The 23,589-nt window shown below is 39.8% G+C and overlaps 4 protein-coding genes across 8 annotated transcripts in view; 2 read left to right on the top strand and 2 right to left on the bottom strand.

Annotated features, from left to right (window-relative positions):
- The first annotated feature begins 191 nt into the window (after nt 1-191).
- LRR1 (leucine rich repeat protein 1) lies at nt 192-12,834 on the top strand. Of its 4 annotated transcripts, none has more exons than XM_081830560.1 (4): nt 192-559; nt 5,007-5,105; nt 6,354-7,075; nt 10,193-12,622. In XM_081830560.1, exons 2-4 carry the CDS (start codon nt 5,043-5,045, stop codon nt 10,431-10,433), a joined length of 1,026 nt encoding a protein of 341 aa, XP_081686686.1. In that variant the 5' UTR covers nt 192-559; nt 5,007-5,042; the 3' UTR covers nt 10,434-12,622. The 4 variants fall into 4 exon arrangements, with proteins under 4 accessions (XP_081686686.1, XP_081686685.1, XP_006729692.1 ...); XM_081830559.1 differs by having other exon boundaries at nt 192-705; nt 10,889-12,613; XM_006729629.3 differs by having other exon boundaries at nt 194-705; nt 10,193-12,611.
- A 686-nt stretch (nt 12,835-13,520) lies between these two features.
- RPL36AL (ribosomal protein L36a like) lies at nt 13,521-14,825 on the bottom strand. Its single transcript, XM_006729628.3, has 2 exons — nt 14,685-14,825; nt 13,521-13,950 (listed from the first exon to the last, which is right to left on the bottom strand). The coding sequence occupies exon 2, from the start codon at nt 13,931-13,933 to the stop codon at nt 13,613-13,615; it is 321 nt and encodes a 106-aa protein (XP_006729691.1). The 5' UTR covers nt 13,934-13,950; nt 14,685-14,825; the 3' UTR covers nt 13,521-13,612.
- Nucleotides 14,826-14,890: 65 nt separating this feature from the next.
- MGAT2 (alpha-1,6-mannosyl-glycoprotein 2-beta-N-acetylglucosaminyltransferase) lies at nt 14,891-18,956 on the top strand. Its single transcript, XM_006729627.3, has one exon. It carries the CDS (start codon nt 15,380-15,382, stop codon nt 16,718-16,720), a length of 1,341 nt encoding a protein of 446 aa, XP_006729690.1. The 5' UTR covers nt 14,891-15,379; the 3' UTR covers nt 16,721-18,956.
- A 126-nt stretch (nt 18,957-19,082) lies between these two features.
- The window catches only part of DNAAF2 (dynein axonemal assembly factor 2), a 6,790-nt gene continuing 2,283 nt past the window's right edge, over nt 19,083-23,589 (bottom strand). The window contains exons 1-3 of one of the 2 annotated variants that reach the window (XM_081830556.1): nt 22,000-23,561; nt 20,976-21,119; nt 19,086-19,943 (exon numbers count right to left, since the gene is read on the bottom strand). In XM_081830556.1, coding sequence (XP_081686682.1) covers nt 19,437-19,943; nt 20,976-21,119; nt 22,000-22,002 — 654 coding nt within the window. In that variant the 5' untranslated portion in view covers nt 22,003-23,561 and the 3' untranslated portion in view covers nt 19,086-19,436. Of the gene's footprint in view, nt 19,944-20,975; nt 21,120-21,999; nt 23,562-23,589 lie in introns of those variants that run through there. The other variant, XM_006729624.3, reaches the window with a different exon arrangement.

Below are 23,589 nucleotides of genomic sequence, written 5' to 3'. Positions count from 1 at the left end.
AAGTTCCGAAGCTAAGTAGGTAAAGAGACTTTCCCTTTAACAGAGGGAAAGTTTCCCCGCTTCGCTTTGGGAAACTCAACGACCCAACAAGTGCAGGAAACCCGTTAAGTGTCAACAGCGGAAACTAGAACTCCGCCCCAAACAATAACCACCTGCGCCGCCAGTCGCAAGCGTTCCTGGGATAGGACGTTGCGCCTTCGACAGTCGCCGGCATCGGGAGGCGCGAGCCGAGTTCTCAGGCGGCCGGTATCCGCGCTCCGCCGACCGGCAGCCACAGTGAGGACTCGACCCTGCAAGTGAAAGGGAAGGCCGTCGCCCCCGCAGACCTATAGAGCCGCTGTTCTGAGAAAACCCGAGCTGTTGTCACGCCGAGCAGGCAGGCAGATCCGGGGACAGCCCGCGCGCTCCAGGACCCCGGCGGCGGCGCGGCGCGGCGGGAAGGGGGCAGTTTCAAAGCAGAGTTGTGGACTTGCCTATCGCTGCTCGGGCGGAATGAAGCTGCACTGCGAGGTCGAGGTAGTCAGTCGACATTTGCCGGCTCTGGGAATGAGGAACCGGGGTAAGGGTGTCCGGGCGGTGTTGAGCCTCTGTCAGCAGACGCCCAGGAGTCAGCCTCGGGCTGGGGCTCGGGGCGATCGAGGCGGCCCGCAACCCCCCTGCCTGCTCATCTCCACCCTGAAGGACAAGCGCGGGACCCGCTATGAGGTACGTGGACCGAACCGGCCCTGCCTCGGGAGTTGGCCATGAGCTCTTCCCCTTCGGGTCTCGCTTGCTCGCCCGTTCCAGAGGCTGGAGCCTGTCCTGGGGGCGGATATCTGAGCCCCACCACCACTCCCGAGTTCTGGGCGTCTCCCTGTGGACCCGAAAGAGGAAAGCTTTTGAGAGGGCACCTTCTTGTTTTTCTTTCCCATTTCTTTGGCTTTAAATTGACACCCTTTCTGTTTAGTAGTAGATAATAACCCTGCCCTTTTAAAGCCTCTGGAAACTCGGCCTGCGTGAAACTAAACTTTAAATGAAACAGCATTCCAGTTTGGGGGACCAGTAAAATAATTGCACTTTCGTTCAATAAGTTTTTTTCTCCCACAGTATTTTCGCTTTTTTTTTTTTTTTTTAAGGTTTTAAGTTCTGATGAATAGTATCCAAGGTCGTTAGACCAGATTAGTACAGTAGTAAAGCAGTAAAGCTTTGTGTTGCATCTTGATATTTTTATTAATGTTACTGGTTACTGCATCTCTCTCTCTCTCTTTCTTTTTTCTTCTTAAATGTTTAATTTCCTAAGACTTGATTTTCTAGGGTCAGGGCTTTTTCTCATCTACATAGCAGTAGTAAACTCTCTAAAAACAGTTGAAAGTTGAAATAGAATTTTCAAAACACAAGTTTTATAAAATTCTTTTTTCCTCATTTTACAGGGCACTATGTTATTTTGTCAAAATGACTGGAATACCCTTGTGTCTACTATAAATAAAGTTGAGGGGGCAACTCATCTCCCACCCTTGCATCAGACTCTTGTCTGGATTTTATACAGTTTCTGGGATTATTGACCTCATAGTGTTGTACTCCACAGTGAATACTCTTAGTTGACGGAAGGGTTTATTACATCTCATTCAAAGACACTTAGTAATTGATATAGACAGTTGAAAGTGTAAGTAATTTCTCCCTCTTCATGGAATCAACTCATATAATCTTTCACTTTGAGAAGACTTAAGCAATCACTCAACATTTTATAGGTTAGAAAACTGTAAGGTGACATAAGCCAACTCATAACAAGAATTGTCTCCTCTTCACCATTGTCTTCCCCCCAACCTCTTTCATGCCTAGCTCAAGTATTGTCTATTTTTAAAAAGTCTGTAATGATCTCTTCCTTAAAACTTAAGGTGCACTAATAATTGTAGGTGGTAATCCTAATCAAAAGTTTATTGTGAACTGCAAGTTGAAGGTTTACTGTGTGCAAGATGCAGTGCTAGATGCTGTGGGAGATAAACTTGATTTAGTCACTATCCTTCCAAGACTAGAAAGGAAGAAATAGAAACCAGTGCTTACAATACAAGGTGGGCTATGATAAATGCTATAATAAAGGTAGAAGTAGAATAGTATAGTATCAAAAAGCAAAATGGATTTGATTACAGAGGCTTGAAAAAGTTGGTGTTTTTTTTTTTTTTTTAAGATTTTATTTATTTTTATTTAAGAGAGAGAGCATGAGCAGGGCAGACGGAGAGGGACAAGCAGTCTCCCTGCTGAGCAGGGAGCCCAATGTGGGACTCGATCCCAGGACCCTGAGATCATGACCAGAGCCGAAGGCAGACACTTAACCGACTGAGCCACCCAGGCGCCCGAGAAAGGTTTTGTAGAAGAGATGGTGGCACAGGGCTTGGGACATAGTAGGTGCTCAGTAAACATTTGTTGGATGAATTAAAGTGGTGTTGGTCCTGGGTCCTGAAGACTAGGTATTAGTGCTAAGTGTGGCAGAACCTTGGGGATCTTTCTTACACCAACTTTTCCATTCCATGGTTCACCTACTGCCCATCTCACTGTGATTTCTAAATCTGTATCTTTAGCTAGTCCTCTCCCTTAATTTCCAACTTGAATCTCATCAATTGGAAATCTTCACTTAGATGTGTTGTAGCATTTCAAACTAAGATATCCAAAAATTAATTTTCTTTGCCACCCCTAAATTTGCTTTTCTGATGGTGTTCTGCAACTCATTAAATAGTGCTCTGCTCTTGGGGTGCCTGGGTGGCACAGTTGGTTGAGCATATGCCTTTGGCTCAGGTAATGATCCCGGAGTCCTGGGATCAAACCCTGAGTCAGGCTCCGAGGGGAGTCTGCTTCTCCCTCTCCCTCTGCCCCTCCCCACCTCAGTCTCTCTCTCTCTCAAATAGATGAATAAAATCTTTTTTTTTTTAATTCTTATTTATTTATTTGACAGAGCGCGAGACAGCGAGAGAGGAAACACAAGCAGGGGGAGTTGGAGAGGGAGAAGCAGGCTCCTGGCTGAGCAGGGAGCCCGATGTGGGACTCGATCCCAGGACCCTGTGATCATGACCTGAGCCGAAGGCAGACGCTTAACAACTGAGCCACCCAGGCGCCCCTAGATAAATAAAAATCTTAAAAAAAAAATAGTGCTCTGTTCTATCCAGAAACCTTAAAGCTTTTGCATTCCCGTATCTAATAAAATATTGAATCCTTTCAATTCTACCTCCTAGGTATCTTTCAGATTTTCATACCTCCTTCCATCCCCATGCAGTCTAAGCCACCATTACCCCTTGCTTGGCTAGTCTCTTAAAAGGTACTCCTATCTCTACCCAGCCCCATCCCAATCTCCCCTCCCCCAAAGTTCATTCTTACACTGTGCTTTTTGTTGTTGTTGTTTTTAAGATTTTATTTATTTGACAGAGAGAAGGAGGGAAGCAGGCTCCCTGCTGAGCAGGGAGCCTGACACAGGGCTTGATCCAGGACCCTGAGATCAAGACCCAAGCCAAAGGCAGACGCCCAACCAACTAAGCCACCCAGGCGCCCCTTACACTGTGGTTAAAGGGAACTTAGTAAAATGAAGATCTATGTTCCCAGCTTCAAGTCATTCAGTGGATATCATTTGCAGAATAAAATCCAAAATTCTTTTTTTTTTTTAAATATTCTATTTATTTATTTGAGAGAGAGAGAATGAGAGAGAGCATGGAGGGGGAGGATCAGAGGGAGAAGCAGACTCCCCACTGAGCAGGGAGCCCAATGCGGGACTCAATCCAGGGAGTCCAGGATCATGACCTGAGCCAAAGGCAGTCACTCAACCAACTGAGCCACACAGGCGCCCCAAAATTCTTGACATGGTTTACAAAATATTCCACCATTCAGCCTCTACCTGTCCAGGTTCACTTGTCTCTTCACTGAATCCTTTAGCCATACTGAACTTTCAGCTCCTCACAGCTTCCGAACTCTCTTGCCTTCAAGGCTTTGCATACATTTTTCCTTATCAGTGTACTATTCCCTCTCTTTCCCCAGTATCTTCACTTGCCCAACATCTCCTGATCCTTCAGTTCTCACCTTTAAGGTCACCTTCTTTTCCCTAGACCAGGTAAGATTCCTTTGCTATATAAGGTCTTAGAGCAATCTGTACTTCCCTTATCTTAATATTTGTTGTTTGTAATTACTTATTTAATAATTGTCTTTCATCAGACTGACAACTTTATAAACGTTATAAATGTAATTACCATGTTGGTTTTATTCACTACTATTGTTTCAAGCCCCCTGTCATAGTACCTGGTACAGAGTGGCTTCTCAGCAAATAGCTGTTGAAGTCTAAAGCCAAAGCAACATTTGTCATTAAAAGTTTTTGAGCACATGGGGCGCCTGGGTGGCTCAGTCGTTAAGCGTCTGCCTTCGGCTCAGGTCATGATCCCAGGGTCCTGGGATCGAGCCCCGCATCTGGCTCCCTGCTCGGCGGAAAGCCTGCTTCTTCCTCTCCAGCTCCCCCTGCTTATGTTCCCTCTCTCGCTGTCTCTCTCTCTGTCAAAAAATAAATAAAATCTTTAAAAAAAAAAAAAAAAAGTTTTTGAGCACCTGTTATGTGTCGGTCACTGTTTTGGTTCCGTGGATACAGTAGTGAACAAAGGAAACAAGATTCCTGCTTTCATGGAGTTTATAATCCTGTGGGAGGTGTGTCCACTCGAGACTAATGGACTGAAGTTAAGAAGGCAAGTAACTACTATTGGCAGCTCCTACTACGGTCACATAGTTGGAATGGGAGAAGAGGAGCCTTCTCCCAAACGAGATTAACAGGAAAGGGTTACTGGGCTGATAAAACAGTAATATCTACCAGAAGGTAGATAAGAAATGTAGCTACCCAAATGCTAGAAAAAGAAAAAACAATGAAATTAAAACTAAAACTTAAAACCACAAAACACCCAGACTTGATTAAAAGCCTGGCAAAGTGACTGGCACTTTCTAGTTGTAATAAATATTGAATAACAATACCTGGTTTTGTCCTTTTTTTTCTCATTGGTTTTAAACAGCTAAAGGAGAACATTGAGCAATTCTTCACCAAATTTATGGATGAGGGGAAAGCTACTGTTCGGTTAAAGGAGCCTCCTGTGGATATCTGTCTAAGTAAGGTATGGTATGAAAAACATTAATGGTTAGGTTGGTTGGCTGTATTTTCTTTATAGAAGAGGCTGTTTGAGCATCCTGATATCCCACTTAGCTGAATAGGGATGGACACTTGGCAGATGTGTTTGAAGAAGCAATGGCAGCTTCTCTGGCATGCTGGCCCAGCTCTGAAGGTGCAGAGAGCCTAGTAAGGCTATGCAGGATGGGGAGGAAGGAGAATGACTTACTTCTGTGCTCCAGAGAGCCTTAGAGTGTTCTTAGAGGGGAACTCTATCAGGCCAGTGGCACAAGTCTACATTTTGCCAACATAATCAGGTTGCAAATCTAAATTTGGTGTAAAAAAAGAAGATAAAATGCAATTAGGAAAATTTGGGGGGTATTTTGTTTATTATTATCATTTTAGAAAATACTTAAACCATTAAATTTTTTTTAAAGATTTACTTATTTATTTTAGAGAGAGCACTAGCAGGAAGGGCAGAGAGAGAGGAAGAGAGAATCTCAAACAGACTCCAAGCTGAGTTCGGAGGCCCATGTGGGGCTTGATCTCGTGACCCTGAGATCATGACCTGAGCCAAAACCAAGAGTCAGATGCTTAACGGACTTAAGCTACCCAGGCGCCCCTGAAGATTTTATCTTTAAGTAATCTCTACACCCAATGTGGGGCTTGAACCCACAACCCCAAGGTCAAGAGCTGCAGGCTTCACCAAATGAGCCAGCCAGGTGCCCTGTCTCAGTTCATCTTAAACCCATCTTTTTTTTTTTTTTTTTTAAGATTTTATTTATCTATTTGACAGAGAGCACAAGTAGGGGGAGCGGCAGGCAGAGGGAGAAGCAGGCTCCCCGCCGAGCAGGGAGCCCAGTGCGGGGCTCGATCCCAGGACCCTGGGACCATGACCTGAGCCGAAGGCAGCCACTTAAGAACTGAGCCACCCAGGCGCCCCAAACCCAAGTCTTAAGTGGAATCTTTTCATGCTTTCTCGTCTTATTTTATGCTCTTTTGGTTCCCCTTTGAATGGTTTTATTTAGAGTGTGTCTTTCAACATAATCTTTTTTCAAAAATTTTCAGTTTTTGTATCTATATTGAATTTTAGTCAAAATAAAATACTAAAAAATTTATTTTTACAGCCATTTTCAAGAAATGATTGCACCATTTTGCATGTATAACTTTACAGAATTTGTTATAGGATGCATTAGCATGCATGTATTATCTAAAATGGAGTTTATAATTGTACGACTTATTTTTATTTATTCAGGCCAATTCCAGCAGTTTAAGGAGTTTCCTTTCAGCTGTGAGACTGGCTCATAGAGGTTGTGATATTGAAGTACCACTTTCAACCTTCACACCAGTGAAGACTTCAGAATTTGAAAAATTGAAAACTAAAATGGTTATCACATCCAAAAAGGACTATCCTCTAAGCAAGAACTTCCCATATTCTCTGGAACATCTTCAGACTTCTTATTGTGGGCTTGTCCGAATTGATATGCGTATGCTTTGCTTAAGAAACCTAAGGAAATTAGACTTGAGTCACAACCATATAAAAAAGCTTCCTGCTACAGTTGGAGACCTCATCCATCTTCAAGAACTTAACCTGAATGACAATCACTTGGAGTCATTTAGTGTAGCCTTGTGTCAGTCTACACTCCAGACGTCACTTCGGAGTTTGGATCTCAGCAAGAACAAAATCAAGGCACTCCCTGTGCAGTTTTGCCATCTCCGAGAACTTACAGATTTGAAACTTGATGATAATGAATTGATTCGATTTCCTTTCAAGATGGGACAGTTGACAAAACTGCGTTTTTTGTCAGCAGCTCGAAATAAGCTTCCCTTTTTGCCTAGTGAATTTAAAAATTTATCCCTTGAGTACTTGGATCTTTTTGGAAATACTTTTGAACAACCAAAAGTCCTTCCACTTATAATGCTTCAGACGCCATTAACTTTATTGGAATCCTCTGCACAAGCCGTATTATGTAATAGGTAAGACTTTTAGTAGTCATGAAATGTGGTATCTTTGTTAGCATTCTAGTATTCTCATCATCCTCATTGTAATAGTCACAGTCTTTAACGTAGTTTACAATGCTGTGCACAAACTGACCCCTTGCTGCAGTGACCTTGATGCTCCTTACCTCTGCTTGGAATGCTTTTCTTTTTTTTTTTTTAAAGATTTTATTTATTTGTCAGAGAGAAAGAGACAGAGAGCCCAAGCAGGGAGAGCGACAGAGGCAGAGGGAGAAGCAGGCCTCCCGCTGAGCGGGGAGCCTGATGCGGGACTCGATCCCAGGACCCTAGGATCATGACCTGAGCCGAAGGCAGATGCTCAACCAACTGAGCCACCCAGGCGTCCCTGGAATGCTTTTCTTCCAGAAGGTTCCATAGCTCACTTTCTCACTTCATCCAGTTCTCTTCCCCAGTGGTACCCAGAAAGGCCTTTCCTGACTCTATTTAGTTTGATCCCCCACCCCCTTACATTGCTTGACTTTTTTGTCATAGGATTTATTACCCGGCATTACATCTTTTTTAACAATTGTTTTTCTGTCAGTTTTCCCCACTAGAATGTAAGATCCATGAGGGCATGGACTTTGTCTTATTACCCACTGTTTCCCCAGGGTCTAAAATGTGATATTCCCCTCTTCCTACCATATATTAGGCATTTAATTAATACTTAATGAATGGCAATTGTTTCTCAAAGTGTGGTACCCTGACCAACAGTATCAGAATCACCTAGGAACTTGATAGAGATGCAAGGTTTTCAACTCCACTACAGACCTATTGAATCAGAAATTCTGAGGGTGGGTCCAGCCCTCTGTGTTTTAATCAGTGCTTCCAGGCACTCTAAAGTTTGAGAACTACAGTCTGGCATAGCCATCAAGTGTGGTCTTTGGAGTCAGACTTGAGTTTGATTCCTGGCTTCACCCCTTAGTATGGCTTTATTAGCAAGTTACTCTTTGATTCAATTTTCTCATCTGTGAAATAGGAACAATAATACCCACGTAACATAATTGTGAAGATAAAGGAGCTAATGTAATGCCAAAGTATTTGGCATATAGTAGGCCTCAATAGCTATTGGTTCTCTTCCCCTTGTCTTTGAACACTAACTGCACTTGGTTTCATGAGACACCAAACTCTAGTTATTCATTTGGTTCATGCATCTTTCATATAGGAGACTAAGATGTAGACCAAATTATTATCAAGTGCCTATAAAATAGTAGGAAGACTACATTTCAAAGACGGGATTGGTTTTTTATTGGGGAAAAGGTCTAAAAAAAAAAAACAGACATTATGGGCCTAGAAAAATACACAGAATTTTGCATACAGCTTTATAATGCTCATGGATTCTGAAATCAATCCAGTCCTCCCTCCTCACCATTTTTATTTAAGAGCTCTTGGTTTAAAGTGGTGATTCTCAAACTTTAGTTCACATTTGGAGTCACCTGAGCAGCTTTTAAAAATTCTGATGATTAGGGGCACGTGGCTGGCTCAGGACTGACATCCAGCATAGAAAAGTGGAAAGAAAAAATAGGTGATCAAAATATGATATAATAGGGAAGGTAGAAAAATAATTTGTTAGTGCTGAATGATTTAGCATTGTAGTACTTACATTGTTTTTTAAACTTGACCTCTCCTGATATAGGTTCTTTTAATGTGACCTTAACTTTTACTAACGTATAATTTTGCATGTTTTCAGCCCACTTGTTATAAAAAGAATACAGATCCAAAGCTATAAGAAATTGCCCTAACTACTGGTTACAAACAAAGTTATGGTCTATTAGAAAAATATGTGGGCATTTAAATTATGTTAAGATAGAAAATACAGTTTTTAACTGTTAACCTGTTTCCTTAGGCTATAGCCAACAGCCTGAAAGATTAACATAAACATGTGGTAGACACTTCCTAGCACAGTTTTTTTTTTTAAGATTTTATTTATTTATTTGTCAGAGAGAGAGAGAGAGCACACAAACAGGGGGAGCAGCAGGCAGAGGGAGAGGGAGAGGGAGAAGCAGGCTCCCTGCTGAGCAGGGAGCCCAATTCGGGACTCCATTCCAGGACCTCGGGATCATGACCTGAGCCGAAGGCAGAAGCTTAACTGACTGAGCCACCCAGGCGTCCCCCTAGCACAGTTTTTTAAAAAGATTGTTATTTATACAAGCAACAAATTAGTACATGTGAAAAAAATGAATTGCAGACAAGGCTGGTTCCTAATCCCTTATGAAAAGGAAACTATTTTTTATTTGATATGTATCTTTTCAGACTTGTTCTAGAAGGGCTGCTGAACCCCGGTTTAAATTATGAGTAGGTTTTATTTATTTGTTGAAAAAGATCTGAACACCTATTATGTGCCAGCCTAGGCTAGGGATTAGAGAACAAAGAATAGACTCTGTGGGAGACAAAGTGACTTGGGACATGGTTGAATTTGGGGGAAGGAGTTGGACAATGGGCAGGCAACCTCAAGAGACCATCTTATAGTGGTTCATAGATGAGGGTAAAGAGTTTGACTTGATTTTAATTACACTGGGCACCGTTGGAAGTTTTAAGTAGGAGGGTGAGTGATTTAAGCAAGGTGAGATCAGCCTTAATTGCTCAGCTAGTAAAGTAAAACAAATACCCCAAACAATATGTGTTTTAAATCTCTTTCACAGTTTAAAAGTCCCTTTTGCAACAGTGGATGCCTAGGAGAGTATTTGGGTTTATTTACATAAATGTTTCTTCACAGAAGTCAGTAATTTCCCCATTACCATTATGAGAATTGTATAACAGAACTGTACCTTTAAACGATCATGTTATACTGGTCAAACTGTAGATCCATAAAGGACTCTTTTCATTCTATTCCATGGGTTTTGCTATTAAGTGACAGTGCTGAAAGATACTTTATGGAGTAGTATAGCTCCTCTTTGGTATACAATATGTCATACGGTGTTTTTAGTATATTTTCCCCATTCTTAACTGGAAGAGAGGACAATATACTGAGTCACTTAATAGAGTAATCTTATTTTTCCATGGTTATAATTCAGTGTCCAGTAATTCATGACCTAATACATGAAGTCCTGAATCTAGTAATGTATTTAAAAATATTTTTTGAACTTTTTTTTCCAATAGGATTCCATATGGCTCTCATATCATTCCTTTTCATCTTTGCCAAGATTTGGATACTGCAAAAACCTGTGTTTGTGGAAGAATCTGTCTAAACTCTTTTATTCAGGGAACTACTACCATGAATCTACACTCTGTGGCTCACACTGTGGTCTTAGTAGATAATATGGGTGGTACTGAAGCACCTGTTATCTCTTACTTCTGTTCTCTAGCCTGTTATGTAAATTCCTGTGATATGTTAAAGTAATAGGTGATACCACAAAAAGAAATTCCATTTAGTTACAGATTAGTTTGGGATTCATTTATGGTTTAACTGTGTCAAACTGGAGAAAGGGAAGCCTTTCGTGTACTTGAGGGGAAGAAGGTGTTACTCTAACATATTCAATCATTTGACTGTAAAACCTTAATTTCATTAAAATCTATTTAATTTTATTGTGAGGAAACTTTTATCAGTTTATTGCACTTGTGTTGACTTCAGCCTAGTGTTTCCAGAATGGGTTGTGGGATTATCTTTTAATGTTAAACAGATACTGATCCCTATCACTCCAGTCATAGAATTTTCTTATCAATTTTCTTCTTGAATTTTGGTTAAAGAAATTGAATTCCTGTATGTAGAAAATATATCTTGGAGGACTAAGTCTAAATTTTAGTGAAAACTTTGGTATGAAACTACATAAGCATACCCCTTTTTGTGTTTTTCAGGTATATTATTCTACATATGGAATTCTGTATTCAAGCATAAAGTTGGAGTTGCTTTGGGATAAACAGACTTCAGCTTTTATAAGTTTTATAATGTTACATCTGTTGTGATTTCTAAGTTTTTTAACTTTCAGAGTTAGAACAAGGTTTTAGGGTTGGGTAGGAGGTATAGAAATTTGCTACTTTTTACTGACTACATTCTGTATTTGAAGGTTGTACTTTTTTCTGTTTATTATTTTAGTCACTTAATATTTTTATGTTTTTAATTTAAAAAGTGGTAATACACCGGCTATAGTATGATGAGGATTTGAATTAGGGCGAAGGAATGGAAAATGAAGCTGTTTGAAAGAATTGTGAAAAATGGAATCAGAACTGCTCCATTCTGTTCATTCCCATGGTCCTTCAGATCAGCCTCTTTTTTAGATCATTGTAATAGCCTCATAACTGATTTCTGGGAACAAAGGAGGTGAAAGAGTAAAAGTTACTGGAGAAAACCCTCTTAGGTGTTAGCATATCATTGCTGTTTTGGGCCTGGAGTTACAGGTAGTCTGTATAAGACTATTTCTTATGGTTTAGGGTAACTAACTACTTCCTCTGTCCTAAAATATTTATTTGGAGCATTTTATTCTTTTCTGAAATTACGAATATTCCTGAGTAAATACTGTTTTAACTGTTAGAAGATTTTTATTAAAACTTTATGTATATGATGTCCAAAACATACTTTCTTCTCAGAGTGGTTTCTTTCGTCCAGAGTAATTCTTGGGTGACCTTAAATTTGTATTTCTCGTGGTCAGTTAAGTTCTTCCCGCAAAAGATTTCTATATAATTTTTAGTTTTTCATTTAAAAAAATCATATATAATGCAAAAATGACTTAAATAAAAAGCTGTCATTTAGCTGCATCTTTGTTCCAGGTGTTTTACATACAGTATTTTATTTAATCCTCACAAATTACCCTAGGAGGTACCATGAACCCAGATCAGAGATTTTAAGCCCAGGCTTTATACGCCTTCTAAAGTTAATTCACTTTTACTCTTTAAAACCAAGAATTCTATAATTAAGTAAAACATCTTAGAATTTTCTAAACTCAAAATGGTGAGGGATTACCGATAAATATTATGTAACTACATTAAAACATGGTTCTTTTAAAAATGTATTGTGGCAGGGCACCTGGGTGGCTCAGTTGGTTAAGCGACTGCCTTCGGGTCAGGTCATGATCCTGGAGTCCCGGGATCGAGTCCCGCATCGGGCTCCCTGCTCGGCAGGGAGTCTGCCTCTCCCTCTGACCCTCCCCCCTCTCATGTGCTCTCTCTCATTCGCTCTCAAATAAATAAATAAAATCTTTAAAAAAAAAAATGTATTGTGGCATATTTAACTTGTGTGTATCTGATTTTTAAATGTTCTTGTAGAAAAAGTTGTTTTTATTATTTTTTAAGATTTTATTTGAGAGACAGAGTGTGCACAAGGGGGCGGAGGGGCAGAGGAAGGAGAAACAGACTACCTGCTGAACAGGGAGCCAGAAACTGGCTGGATCCCAGGACCCTGGGATCATAACCTGAGCAAAGGACAGACGCTTACTGACAGCCATTCAGGTGCCCCAAAAGTTACTTTTTTCATCAACAAATGCAGGTGTATCTATGTTGGGACTAAGTGCTAACCAGCTGTTACTCCTACACCCTAGCCCTTTGCATTACTCATCTACAGCCATCCCATGTAAATATCTAGGCCAACTTAAAAATTCTTGTACAAAATGCAGAATTTTTCTTCTCACAACCCATACCCTTTGTCACATTTTGCTTTTGATACTCATGTTTTGCCTTCCATGGGTTACAAGGTTCACTTTGAGTTTCAGCCTTCCATTCTATTTTCAGTGGTAACTGTGTACTTTCTCAAACCTCCCAATAACCAAGAAGTTGTAACATTTGAGTATCTCCCAGAGTAACTTCTAAAAGAATCAAAAAAGTTTATGCCATCATGGACTCAGTTTTTTTTCACTAGCTTCAGAATGTCTTGCAGTTAGAAGTCAGTTTTAAACTGCTGCCTTACATTCAGGACCAGTCTAACACAGTGCTGTCCAAAAAAACTGATGGAAATATTCTGTATCTGTGTTGTCCAATAGGTTAGCCAGTCAGCATATGTGGCTGTTGAGCACTAAATGTAGCTAGTGTAACTGAGGAACTGCATTTCTTATTTAAATACCTATATATGGCTAGTCCTCCCTACTGGACACTAACTTCCAAGTCAGCTCTTTTTATACCCCAACTTGGATACTCTGCCCCACTCAGTCTGCCTAATTAATCCTCATTTACTTTTTTCAAAATCTGATTGAGACCTTTCCCAGCAGCTCATCAATTGTGATTATGAATTAACCTAACACATATATTTGAAATTGGCCAGAAAAAGTAAAGAAAGTAGCAGTTCTTTCCCTGGTATGTGGTTTCTATCCATAACCTAGTTTGTAAAGTTGGGAGGTGGAACTCCTGTCTTCTTTATATATAAATACAAAATTCCAATTTTGTGGAACTAAACTTAGTAATTTGAGGATAAACCTTAGTTCACTGACACATTTGCTATTTCCTTAATTTTGAATCACATTAAGCATGTCATTCTATTTAGATTTCTAAAAAACACAAAATATTTGGGTAAAAGTATCACTCTATTTATTTTCATACAGGTTTAATTTTCCTACAGCATCAACATTTTCTTCTCAAAAATAAGAATCTCAAAGCTTAGAACTGGATCACTTGACCCTTTCTCTTCTTATCTCCTCCCAATTCAAAATGCTTGCATCTCTTAATGGCCAGCATCCTCTTGGACCTGCAGTTAGGTTCAACACATTCAAGCCTCAGCACAATCTTCTTTGTGGTTTTAGCCTTCTTCCGGAAAATTGGCTTTGTCTGCCCACCATAGCCACTCTGCTTCCGATCATAGCGTCTCTTTCCCTGGGCATAAAGGGAATCCTTGCCCTTCTTATACTGGGTCACTTTGTGAGGCTGATGCTTTCCACACTTCTTACAGAAAGTCCTTCGGGTTTTAGGAACGTTGACCATCTCTGCAGTAGCGCTGTCTGCACGATGAAAATGTAAAATATTTTAAGTTACAGTAACAGACTTCAAACATTTTTAATAAAGTGCTTTAAGAATATAGGAAACATTACAAAATTACATTAATCAGTAATGTATAAACCCACCAAGTACTCCTTTTACGTATGAGTCAATACACCTAGAAGTGCACACCTTTTTGGAATGCTTACAGCGTTTATGGAATGAGACGAAAAATCAGCAAAAAGCAGTACAGGGGCGCCCAGCAGCCAGTTCCCCGTACAAAGTGGGTTCCTTTGGAGCTTAATTTACTGTGGCTGTCCCAAGAAGAAAAGCATAGTGGTGTTTATCTAATTTTCTTTCTCAGAGAGGACCAAAGCTAGAGTCTCCGACTCTTCCTCGCACCCTCTTCCTCCATGTTCTAGCTCCTGGGTGTAGCCCGGTTCAGTGCGGGATTTCAGTCAATAGCTACAGCTACGGCCCGCCTCCGTTCCTTCTCCGGGAACCGCAGCAGTCTGGTTTCACTTTTCCCCTCCGAAGCACCGGCACCCGTCAGCAGCCCTGAAGGCTGACGTGTCCTTAGTAAGTGTCTCCCGGCCCACTAGCCGCCATTCGTGAGCCCCCTGCCGAGGGGAGAAGCCAGTTAATTCTGCCAAGACAGCGGGTCTCGCCCTCCAGTTCCTACAAAGGCCTGGTCCATCCCCAGATTCTGAGCACTGGAGGCTCCTGCTGAGACCGCTACACTCCCGTCTTAGCTTACCTGGAAACTCGACGTCCGCGCTCCTCGCCTCGCTCTGCCCGCGCCTAACAGGAAAAGGGAGGAAGAAGCGGAAGTAGGAACTGAGCGTGAGCGACAGTGCTACGGACCAATAGGCAGCAGGCAGTGGGGGCCTGTCGTCTCCGGGCGCGTCCGGGAAGCTCCAACCAGCGGCCCAAGGGGCGGGCCGGAGGGGTGTGGGCCCGAGGGCCGCGGAGCTCCGCGGGCCAGTCGCGGGTTGTCAGAACGGTCGGCGCCGGAGTGGGGCGAGGCTACGTCGCTCGGTCTTGGCGGTCTGGGGCCCGCGTAAGCATGAGAGCGCAGAGGACGCAGGGCCGCTGGAGGCGCAGGTAACCAAGCGGGGGTGCGGTGGGGCCGCGGCGGGACTTCTTCCGGGACCCGTGCTGAATGGAAAGGACCGAGGCGGCGCCGAGCCGCGGCTCCTAGCGGCGGGGCCGCTGCCCGAGCTGCAGCTGCCAGGCGAGGATGTGTGGAGCCCGGGCGGCGCGGGGGAACTGAGACCCTTCGGGCCCCTGGACTCCCGGGGTCCGGGATGAGTTAGCTGGGGCAGCTGCGGGGGCCAGTTCTGACTGCTACAGGCCAAGGCGACGGCCACCACCCGCCCGCCCCTTCTGTGCAGAAGCCGCTAGCTCCTTTTCGCGCCCGCCCGCCCGCCCGCCCTCCCTGCCCTGGAGACCATGAGGTTCCGCATCTATAAGCGGAAGGTGCTGATCCTGACGCTCGTGGTGGCCGCCTGCGGCTTCGTCCTCTGGAGCAGCAATGGGCGACAAAGGAAGAACGAGGCCCTCGCCCCGCCGCTGCTGGACGCCGAGCTCGCGCGAGGAGCGGGCGGCCGGGGCGGGAACCATTATGCTGTGTCCGTGGGCATCCGCCGGGTCTCCAACGAGTCGGCGGCTCCACTGGTCCCGGCGGCCCCGCAGCCCGAGGCGGACAACCTGACGCTGCGGTACCGGTCCCTGGTGTACCAGCTGAACTTTGACCAGACGCTGAGGAATGTAGATAAGGCCGGCTCCTGGGCCCCCCGAGAGCTGGTGCTGGTGGTCCAGGTGCATAACCGGCCGGATTACCTCAGACTGCTGCTGGACTCACTCCGAAAAGCCCAGGGCATTGACAACGTCCTCGTCATCTTTAGCCATGACTTCTGGTCGACAGAGATCAATCAGCTGATCGCTGGGGTGGATTTCTGTCCGGTTCTGCAGGTGTTCTTTCCTTTCAGCATTCAGTTGTACCCCAGCGAGTTTCCAGGCAGCGACCCCAGAGATTGCCCCAGAGACCTGGAGAAGAATGCAGCGTTGAAGATGGGATGCATTAATGCTGAGTATCCCGACTCCTTTGGCCATTATAGAGAGGCCAAGTTCTCCCAAACCAAACACCATTGGTGGTGGAAGCTGCATTTTGTATGGGAAAGAGTCAAAGTTCTTCGAGACTATGCTGGCCTCATACTTTTCCTAGAGGAGGATCACTACTTAGCCCCAGACTTTTACCATGTCTTTAAAAAGATGTGGAAGTTAAAGCAGGAAGAGTGTCCTGAGTGTGATGTACTTTCCCTGGGGACCTATACGGCCATTCGCAGTTTCCATGGCATTGCTGACAAGGTAGATGTGAAAACTTGGAAATCCACAGAGCACAATATGGGTCTAGCCTTGACCCGGGATGCATATCAGAAGCTGATTGAGTGCACAGACACTTTCTGTACTTATGATGATTATAACTGGGACTGGACTCTTCAATATTTAACTGTATCTTGTCTTCCAAAATTCTGGAAAGTGCTGGTTCCTCAAGTTCCTAGAATATTTCATGCTGGAGACTGTGGTATGCACCACAAGAAAACCTGTAGACCATCCACTCAGAGTGCCCAAATTGAGTCACTCTTAAATAATAACAAACAGTACTTGTTTCCAGAAACTCTAATTATCAGTGAGAAGTTTGTGGCAGCCATTTCCCCACCTAGGAAAAATGGAGGGTGGGGAGATATTAGGGACCATGAACTCTGTAAAAGTTATAGAAGACTGCAGTGAAAAATCACAATTACAAAAGCAAAAGTCACAGTCTTCTATTTTTGATATTTGTCCAAACAGAATATACAGTTGACTAAAAGGGTTTAGGAACTGGTTTCTGCTTTAATACGGAAAAAAAAAAAAAAAAAATTCTTGTAAAAGGTGTCCACATATAGTAATCTTTTCCTTCTATGTCTGATTAAAATTTAAACACAAGTTTTCATTTTGGGAGTTGGGTTTTAAAGTTCAATCTGTATCTGCTAAAGGTAATCATTGTTAATTGGTAAAAGAAAAGAGGGGAAATTTTATTTAAATTGCATCTATTAATCTTTTTATCTGGAACTTTGTACACTTTTCCACTTTCAAAACTTATTTTAAGTACAGCAGACTTTATTTAAAACTGTCATAGCAGTAAAAAGTATTACAATGGAATTGTTAGTATTAATCGAACAAGCCCAATTTCACTCTTGACACGGTTACTAGGAAAGGATTGCTTCACTGGTTTTATAATTCAAAAGTTATGTTTGTTAAACACCCTATCAGAACAGACATTTTCAGTATTACCGATTCCTCTATTGTGTTAAGATTTGCCTGTGCTTTGGAACCTTCTTGGAACACACTTTCTTTTGGAATGTATTTGATAAGAAAGTTTAAACACTGTTTTCACCTCAATGTAGAAATACAGTGGGTTTTTTTTTTTTATTTTAGTGCTGCCAAAATAAAATACTCATTTTTGCATAAAAAGGTTCCTACTTATTTTGCAGAATAAATTTTGTTTACTCTTTACACCAAAATTCAGTGAAGGCATTCTAGAAGTTTTAAAGTTTACATTACATCTTCATGTGTACTATTTGTACATCATATAACTGAGTTTGAAATAAAGAAAACCCCACTCTGGACAATGCATTCCCTTTAGAAGAGACTGGCTTTCAAATTAGCCAAGCATAGATAATGAACAATAAAAAGCTGCTGTGTAAGTAAAATACAGACTAAATTGTTTTCAAAAGCCAGAAATGATAGAAAGTTCAGTCATGCCAAAGTGAAAATGTTCTAGTGCCAGCTGTAACTGAAATTATACTTGTTAAAAGGACATAGTAAATAATAGGAAACATGCTTAAAATTTATTCCATATTTAATGTGGAAGTTTCTCTTAATAGTATATAATTGCATTCAACCAGAAGTTACTCAGACACTAATTTCTGTGTAGATAGGACATCATTTCAGTCTAAGAAAATTGTGTATTAAATGGACAATTTTGAAATTATTTCGTCAAATTAAGTCATATGGTTGACAAAATGCATGTGGTCGTTCTAGGTGGAACAAAATAGATCTCTTGCTTTATGAGCTATATTTTTATTACCCTCACAGCCCAGTTTGGTTCCAGATTTTCTAGGGGTTCTAAATGTAAATCAGGATGAATTGCCAGGCTTTGTACTAGCTTTTGGTACTCTGATCTGACTTTCACCAGTTCAAAGGACTAAAAAAATGAGTTAATTTCCAGGACTAAGGGAAGCCAGAGGCTTGAATTAGCTATTTTGAATGAGAAATAGATCAGATAAACTAGCTCATGGCTTTGGGGTCTGCACTTAGATCAACAAATATTTTCCTTTCTACATTTTCTTTCATGCTGTACTAAAAATTTTTGTGAGAAAAAAACCTATTCGATTTCTCCTGGCCTCCAATATAAATATTAATAACTTAGCCACTGTTAAGATAAATTATCTGTTGCCCTTTTTAGCTATTACAAGAGAAACTGACTAGAAAACACTGGCTTTTTGGTTTGTTTTCATGTAATATAGTGAAGACAATTTTCCTATGGGAGCAAATTCCCAGATTTTTAATTGTTCTAAAATTCATAAATGTAGGGGTACCTAGCTGGCCCAGTTGGTGGAGTGTCTGACTATTGATCTCAGGGTTGTAAGTTCGAGCCCCACATTTGGGTATAGAGATTACTTAAAAGCTTTTAAAAAATTGATAAATGTCAAAATAAATAAATAAATAAAAATTGATAAATGTATTCTATAAAACCAAGAAATGTTTTAACAACAGTAACTTCCAAAAACATCTTTTAAGTTGAATTTTAAAGCATCACTAAATAACCTGTATAACTCTCTCTCTCTATATATAGTGTGTGTGTGTGTGTGTGTGTGACACACATAAAATACAGAGTTGAAGCAAAAATACTAAATTTCATTCAGTGTATTTGTATTATAATTGGATGGTTAATATTGGTTAGTAAAGTTCTAAGAATCTCTATTTCAAGCATAAATACATCCTATTTAGTGAAACCTAAAGGCATAGTTTGGAGATTCTACCCCTACCCACACACACATACTGATTAATTTCTAGTTAATTGCATTCTTGAAAATTACTTTTTGTAACAGACACAACTTAGTGAATATTTACTTTGAAACTTTATTAAAGTAATGGTAAACAAAAGAAGCCAAAAACAAACAAGCAAATATATACAGGTTGTATTAAAACTAAATCTTTAACTGTCCATTAGAAAAAATATACATCTATTAGAGGAATCACAAAAATCTCCATAATTAAGAAAACTTTGTATAAACTCTACATGCAAAAAAAAAAAAAAATTCTCTCTAGTTTCCCCATTAGAATCAAAATTGCAAATTTTAATTTTATACTTTCTTGAATACTTTAAGATCGTAGTTAACAGAAAGATAATCTATTTTAAGTCCAAAAAATTTTTACTTTTAAACTCTAAAATTATATAGAATTAGTCCAAGTCATATAGCAAAGAATTATGAAAAGTGAATGCGCATTGAGTCACATGATCTTTAATAAACTGCACACTACCGTCCTGCATATTGGTTTCTTTTATGTTGTGAAGACCAGGTAAATTGTGAACTGTAGTTTTGTTTAGTAATGAAGATAGGTCATCTCCATCTAATTCTTTCTCTTCTGTTATCATTGGTTCTTTTAAGTCATCTTTTTCCTCATTTGAGTAAACAGGACTTTTTTCTTTTATAAATTCAGGTTCCATTTTTGACTCAGGTTGCTGAGACTTTCCAAACAGCATGTGAGAAACATCAAGAGACCCTTGTTGCAAGCATACAACTGAACCACAACTGTCTGTTTCTAGTACTTTAACTGCTGTAGATGAATCAGAATCAGTTGTTGAGGTGGTAGGATGTTCTGTATTTTCTTTTTCAGTTAGATGACTTCCTTCAGCGCCTTTTTCTTCCCTTTCATGAAGCTGTTCAGAGTTACTACATTCTTGCAACTATGTCAAGAGAAACAACAAATTAAGAATCTTTGAAAAAAAACAGAAAATTAAATTGTACTCTCTGGATATAGGTTTTTTTTTTTTAATTTTTCTTTTTTTAAGTTTTTTTTTTTTAATATATAATGCTTACAGATCTGCAAATAGGCTTCTGGGCTTCCCCCCCTCAAAGTTATCTTCCAAATGCTGCCAGTTATTTTTTAACAATGCAGACAGTGCAAACCTGGCATTAATTCTTGATTAATTGCTTTCAATGACCCCTTATCTCCTTCAGAATAAAATAATCCTGGCCTACAAAACCCTTTAGTAGTCATTCTTTTTTCTTAAAAGATTTTATTTTTATTTATTTGACAGAGAGACACAGCCAGAGAGGGAGCACAAGCAGGGGTAGAGGCAGAGGGAGAAGCAGGCTTCCCGCGGAGCAGGGAGCCCGATGCGGGGCTCGATCCCAGGACCCTGGGATCATGATCCGAGCGGAAGGAAGGCAGACGCTTAATGACTGAGCCACCCAGGCGCCCCAGTAGTCAATTCTTAAAAGGACATTCTTTAATTTCTTGAATTTTCTTGAATTTCTGTGATTCTTCAAACCACTCTCCTCCCCAATTCATATGTAAATCAATTGTGCTAGTTACTAAATTATTTGTGTCCAATATTAAAGATTAAAAATAACCACACTTAAGGTTCAACTAGAAAGAATAAACAAACTGAATGACATAGCTCCATCCCATGGTTTGAGAGTCAAAAAGACTTGTTTGTCCCCGAACTGATACTCAAACTTCCCAAATGTTAGTTTTTTCCCTCCTCCTCAGTGGACAGTTATTTTGGCATTAAATGAGATATATGTGAAAATGAATGTCACAAAGTGTTTGGCACATAGTAAAATACATGCAAAAAAAGTCTTTACTCCTCTTAAGTCTTCCCAGCCATTATGTACATTTAATTTAAAGTTATGACATCAAGAAATCAAAAATTAAGTTATCTGTCAGGCTTTAATCTTGTCCTAAATCACTACAGAGGCCACCAAATCCTTACCTTTGCATGAATTTGAATCTTACAATCAGTAACCTGAAGAACTTCAATTAATGGTGGGGTTAAGGACATTGTCTGATTAAATGGAGGGCTCAGGACCTCTTCAAGAACCTCATCAACATTTTCTTCATTGACAAACAGTCTTTCCTAAAATAAAATGAGAAAACATATTCTGCCTTATAGGTCATTTTTGACACAGTTGATCTAAGAACAGCTCATACAAGTGCTTACACACTTCAGGGTTACACTTCTAAAATGTTTAATGTTACTCCTATGCTGTCTTGGCAAAAGAAAACAGTATTGTATGGAGCAGTAAGAATAGCAAGAGTATATACATATATCAGAAAAGACCCTAAAAGAAAAAAGTCTTAGTTCCTTCTCTAAGTCTCTGTTAACAGTCTGAGATAATCTTACTTACAAATGGTATTTTCCTTTCCTTTTTTCTCTTAATATTTTATAAGAATAACATCACCTCTAGGGCTATAAATGCAGTTGCTGCTATAAAATGTAATTTTAGAATACTTCCTAATGAGACGGCTAAGAAATATATATGACAGGATTTATTTAAATTTTGTGTGACCAGTTTGCCTTTTAGTTCTTGGCCAGGTAAGAGCCAAATATAATATTTAAGAGAAGTATATTCTGTTTTTGCACATTGAGATAATCCATTGTGACAGTAGCATATAGCTATTTATAAGAATGAGGTAGATTTCAAGAGGCTGACATGGAAAGATTTCCAAACTATAATTAGGAAGCGCATAAATCACTTTTACCAGAATCCCAAACACAAAGCAACTTGTGCATATTCATGTCAAGTGAATACAGGTATATAGTTAGGGTGCTGAAGGGATAACCATATTTAAAATGCATAAAATCAGTTTAATGTTGCCCAAAATAAAGTACTTTCATAAAAACAAATTTCCAAATAAACCGTTCATTATTTGGTCCAAATAGGAGGGCAAAATCAGAAAGAGACAAGTTTAAAGTTCCCTTATATTAAATAGTATTTAAACTTATGAATACCTACCATGAACGCTGGGTACAGAAAAATCTTATATTTGGAGTAATTTCCTTGCTATTATTTTAAAGTTCCAGAATAACTGTATTACAGAAACATCCCCCAATTAAAAGCATTTGTAAGGTTCCTGCCCCTGAAAGACACATTAATTGCACAAAAATACACCAAATACTTTTAGTCTTTAGTTAACCCAAGGAAAAATAATATTTATAATGGAAATGGTTATGATTAAAACAAAGTATTTGCATAAACTCACCTTATTCTAATGACTGATTTTACTCTAAAAGATACTGAATTTAGTGGTCCTAAAGCTCTAGGAAAATTTCCAGTGAATATTTAGGCTTTTATAAATCTATTTTATACTTGTTTATGTGTAAAGTAACAATTCTGACCTTGACAGTCACAAATCAGTCTAATTATTTTCATATGATGCATATAATATAATCATTATATATGTCTACCCACACATTACTCTTGTGATTTTAAAAAATTTTACTTTAATACTTAGACCCTAGTCCAGTGAAATGTAAAGAAAAATAACTGAATATAATGGTTCCATCAGCTTTAGCAAATGTGATGATTTAACAAAATAATTACAAATCTATTTCAAGCATCAAAGATATAAAACACATTGCCCTAATCCCATTTTGGTCTAGTTTCTTTGCTAAAATAATGTTAGCCTTCTAGAAAATCAGATTAAAATAATAGTCTTTAGTATTCTATCAACTGCTTATCCATAAAACTTTCTTCCCAGTTGTTATTTTTATATTTATTAAAACAATTACAGGGGCACCTGGCTGGCTCAGTTGGAGGAGCATGCAACTCTTTATCTCCAGAAGTGAGTTTGAGCCCCAGGACCGGGTAGAGGGGTAGAGATTAAGTAAATAAATTTTAAAAACAAATAGATAAATAAAACAATTACAGGAGAACGACTGCCCTTTCCTAAATTTCCCCCTTCTGATGATATAAACAGATAGTCAGTTTCTTATTATATTCTCACAAAGTATCTTACCTCACCCTGGCTATTTATTTTACCATTTTGGGAGAGTTTCAAATTAACCACTTCTCACAGAAGATACCCCCTTAAAATACGACTTATTAGCAAATATCTAGGAAAATCATAGGGAAGAAACGAAAATTTCTGGCAAATTAAAACCCAAGGCTAAAAACTTAATTTTCAGTATATAATCTGCAACTAGTTTTATTTCTGGGAATTTAACCCTTGAATTTGTTAAAAGCTAAAAAAAAATTACATGTAAAACTGATACATACCTCAATGAAAACCACCAATTGTTAATTTATGAGTTTAAAATTTTCCTTAGAACTTAAAATTTTACAAAGTTTTTTAAAAAAATTATCAATAGGGGCAGGCGTGTGAGTGGCTCAGCCAGTTGAGGAACCCACTCTTGATTTAGCTCATGTCATGGTCTCCGGTCCTGGGATGAGCCCAGTGTATGCTCCCGCTCAGCGGGGAAGTCTGCTTCTCTCTCTCTCTCCTTCTGCCCCTCACCTACTTAAGTCAATAAATAAATAAATAAATAAATAAATAAATACTTTTTAAAAAATTGTCAGTTATATTGGAGTACTGAATCTGAAATT

The sequence above is a fragment of the Leptonychotes weddellii genome, chromosome 9 (genome assembly GCF_054177405.1).
Source record: "Leptonychotes weddellii isolate Sample4059 chromosome 9, ASM5417740v2, whole genome shotgun sequence".
NCBI classification, from domain to species: domain Eukaryota; kingdom Metazoa; phylum Chordata; class Mammalia; order Carnivora; family Phocidae; genus Leptonychotes; species Leptonychotes weddellii.
This window is presented reverse-complemented; position numbering and strand designations above follow the sequence as displayed.